Here is a 3813-nt window from a genome sequence, read left to right on the forward strand (position 1 = left end):
TTGTGACGACGGCGACGGAGGAACAACCGGTACGCCGGCTAGTCAGTGTTTTTCCACTGTAGCTCCACCCGACGGAGACAGAGGTGCTCATCTGCGGTGGCACGCGGAACACCGCCGCCGCCGCCGTGGGGAGGGGTCAGTCCCCCGAGGCGCTGAGGACGTGCGGGCGGCTCAGGATCACCGACCCAAACCCGTCGTGGGTCGTCGAGGAGATGCCGTCGCCCCGGGTGATGGGGGACATGATCCTGCTCCCCAACGGCGAGGTGGCCATCATCAACGGCGCCACGGATGGGATCGGCGGATGGGAGTCCGCCAACACCTCCAACCCCACACCCGTCATCTACCGCCCGGACCTTCCCGTCGGGAAGCGGTTCGAGGTGCAGGCACCAGCGGGCACCCCGCGGCCGCGGATGTACCACGCCTCGGCGGTGCTCGACCGCAACGGCCGTGTGATCGTCGGCGGCAGCAACCCGCACCAGTTCTACGAGTTCAACAAGAAGTTTCCCACCGAGCTCAGCCTGGAGGCGTTCTCGCCATACTACCTCGACGCCGCCAACGACGGTCTCCGTCCAAACATCTTCGACCCGTCACCCAAGGACGGGCCGGTTCACGTGGCGTACGGGGGCCAGCTGAAGCTGAAGGTCTTTGCACGCGTCGGCGTTCCCGGGTCGGTCACCATGGTGGCGCCGTCGTTCACGACACATTCGTTCGCCCAGAACCAGAGGCAGCTGTTTCTCCAGGTCCAGGTGAAGCCTGTGCAGGCATTCCAGATGAACGGCGGGGCAGCGACGCTGTTTCCCGGCGTCTACGAGGCCACCGTGGTCATGCCGGCGACGCCGGTCTTGGCGCCGCCGGGCTACTACATGCTGTTCGTCGTGAATGGGCGCATTCCCAGCCAGGGGATCTGGGTCCACATACATTGACAAGCGAGGGGATTCTAGAGTGATTATTTCGTTCCATTGGTTTATGAGCTACCCATCCTCACTGATTTGAACCATCCTAATCGGAGTTGTAAGAAGAAAATATTTTGCGTGTATCTTGTTTCTTCTCATGCATAATGTAATCATCGAAATATAATGAATTTTAATGAGATGCTTGGTAATGTTGTTTTCTATACCATCGTTTTTTAAAGGTTTCCATGATTAGCTGATTAACAGTTCACCATCTTCACATAGCAGAATCGCCTCCAGGATCCAAACATTCAGAACTCAAATTAAAAGGTAAATCCACCCACTTATCATAGCATGTACTAGGAAACAAGATTCGAGTTCAAGGAACCCAAATGCCACAGGATTATAAGAGATAAAGGAATTTCGTTCAGAAAATGTGGTTAACCTTTCCCTGATAAAACTGGAGAAAGTGAGTCCTGTTTTAAAACGGGTATGAAATTCAACCCAAAACATTTTCTGCACATCAAGATTCAAGGCAAATGGGCATTTCAATAAATCAATAGTAAAATGTAAGCCATGATTCCTTTAGTGTCTTTAGCATTTCATTTCAGATTCCAGGAGGAAACAGAGACAACGGATATGATCTTTCGAAACCTCAATATGCGTTCAGTGTTTGGATAGCTAGGCAACAAAAAGGAGGTCAGGAAAAACATGGTATTAGGAGCAACAATGCTTAAAATTTTGAGTGCAATCCAAAGAACAGCATGACCGAATGTTTTGCAGTGAGTGCTTGAGTGACACAAGACAGTAGCACAATTTCAATTACGAAGAAAACATCCCCAGTGATGAAAGCTGTAGGGCGATCCACAGTGACTCTCAAACGAGATTTAGAGGGGCCCTGCAAAAGTTCCGCTCTCCCTCTGCTCGTTCCACTTCTCCACCTGATTCAGTAGAGGAAAGCTGATGACGTTGAAGAAGACTGGCTAGAATGCATGGCTAGTTTCAACGCGTCAAGAGAACATGGTCCGTCTAAGCAATAATGGATAGAGAAATGGAAGAATTGCTGGGCAGAAAATGTGAAACACACTTGAGGTCCCCCAAAAAGATTTAGAAGAGGAAATGATATTTTGAAATAAAAAATCAAGTAATTCTAAAACTATTGCCTGGAGAAAAATAAAAGTTAGAAGTACATTAAAATTTTAAACTGTGTTGTCCATAGGTGCAGAATGCAAACAGGTTCTAAGCAGGAGCATATAACGTGTTAAAGTACCCAACTGTATGCTAATATACACAGCAAAATTTACCAATGAATAACATTATCCGCAAACTTCTACTCCTAGTAAGTGATATGATGGCAGAAACAAATTAGTGCAGCCAAGTAATTCAGATATAATGGCTTTTAACTCGACAAAGATTTTTAGTTCAGACTGGTGGCTAGTGCATCACAAATTTCCTATCTTCTGACAAGTTCATGGCATGCGCGACTCAATCTGGTAACATTCCTTATAGTTGGAAAACGAATAACAGCAGTCCTACACAAGACAGCATAAGCACTCACCCATTCTCCTGGGCAAAGAGAGCGGTAGTACTTGGCGAATTTCTCACATTCAGCAGTTCCATCCCCTTTGGCATTCACACATCTGGTTTCATGGAAGTTCAAATAGTAAAGAAAGGTAATGAGATATTGTTCATGTGTAAAGTTTTGTTCTTCGAACAATGCACGTGTAAAGTTTTTGCAGCCAACATACCTATGGTACTCAATATAGCGCGTAAAACAATGCCTGGTTTGGTTCGTGGTAGGAAAGCGGAAGTCAGTAGGTGCGGTCTTCAGCTCAATCTGGTAGAAATGCAAAACATAAACAGATAACAGTGGAGCAAAATACAGGCAATACAAATAAAGCTAACAAATGAAAGACAATGTTGGGAAGCAATAGCATGTTATGTAAATGAAAGAAAGCTCATTTCACTGAACAAAAATGGCACAACTCCATAAGAACAGTGTCTGGGAGACTGGGATAAACATTAGTGTCTGTTAGATAAATGTAAGAAGGCTCAATTCACTGTACAAGCATTGTTGCCTAATACTTCAATGGAACTCTCCGACTATTGGAATTAGGCACTTGGTTATGCAATTCATAGTCTTCTTTTTTTATAAAAGAAAAGAAAAAACATGGCACCCTGACACTCACCAAGTAGATGGCCATCTGAGCCAACCCTACGTCTCAATCCCGCATTGACGAGGAGGTCAAATACCATCCACACCGACAGGCACCTGGCCTGTTCTGTAACCCATACGATCTGCTGGTGCTTACAACAACGACGATCTGTTGCTAGAGCCAGTATCACTATCTTCACAAAACCGTAAAGGCCGAACCAAATTTTATAGCCAATCCAAACCCACCCTTAAATTTAAAAAATGTAACCTGACATGATGAATGCAGCACCCTATATCAGATCTTAGTACATAATTCCGTAATTTCCCACCACAACAGTACGCAAATTGCACGTGGGGGATCAAGCAGCATAGCCCCCAAAGCCGTGAACCACAAACAGGAAGAAATGGACCTAGTGTCCATAAACAAACAACAATCGCAATTCACGTCGCGCGCGAGCGCACGGATCAGATCCGCGCGACGGGAAACCATCTCTAGTCCCACGATCGACGAACTAGGTCGAAGCCTATTGTCTGCTCACACCAATCGACAGATGCAACGAGCGGCCAGCGCGGCGGCAGAACAGGGTGGAAAGAACGACGCCGTGGGAGGCTCGATCGAGGGAGGGAGGGAGGGGGGATTCTAGAAGGTTCTCACCTCGGCCATCTCTCGTCGCGATTGCGAGACCGGTGAGGCGCTGTGGCAGAGAGGCGGCGCCCAGGAGAAGACGAGGACGACGAGGTGGAGGGACGTGGGCCCGATCAAGCTTT

At 47.8% G+C, this 3813-nt stretch overlaps 2 protein-coding genes across 2 annotated transcripts in view; one reads left to right on the forward strand and one right to left on the reverse strand.

The window, feature by feature from the left end:
- Window positions 1–1090, forward strand: part of LOC101764545 (aldehyde oxidase GLOX-like) — a 6773-nt gene extending 5683 nt beyond the window's left edge. The window contains 1 exon segment of the mRNA XM_022828532.1: window positions 63–1090. Within this exon segment, the coding sequence (XP_022684267.1) occupies window positions 63–923 (861 nt within the window). The 3' untranslated portion in view covers window positions 924–1090.
- Window positions 1091–1517: 427 nt separating this feature from the next.
- On the reverse strand, window positions 1518–3813 carry LOC101774135 (cytochrome c oxidase subunit 6b-2). Its single transcript, XM_004976048.3, has 4 exons — window positions 3701–3813; window positions 2639–2727; window positions 2449–2530; window positions 1518–1831 (listed from the first exon to the last, which is right to left on the reverse strand). Exons 1-4 carry the CDS (start codon window positions 3707–3709, stop codon window positions 1778–1780), a joined length of 234 nt encoding a protein of 77 aa, XP_004976105.1. The 5' UTR covers window positions 3710–3813; the 3' UTR covers window positions 1518–1777.

The sequence above is a fragment of the Setaria italica genome, chromosome VII, assembly GCF_000263155.2.
Source record: "Setaria italica strain Yugu1 chromosome VII, Setaria_italica_v2.0, whole genome shotgun sequence".
NCBI classification, from domain to species: domain Eukaryota; kingdom Viridiplantae; phylum Streptophyta; class Magnoliopsida; order Poales; family Poaceae; genus Setaria; species Setaria italica.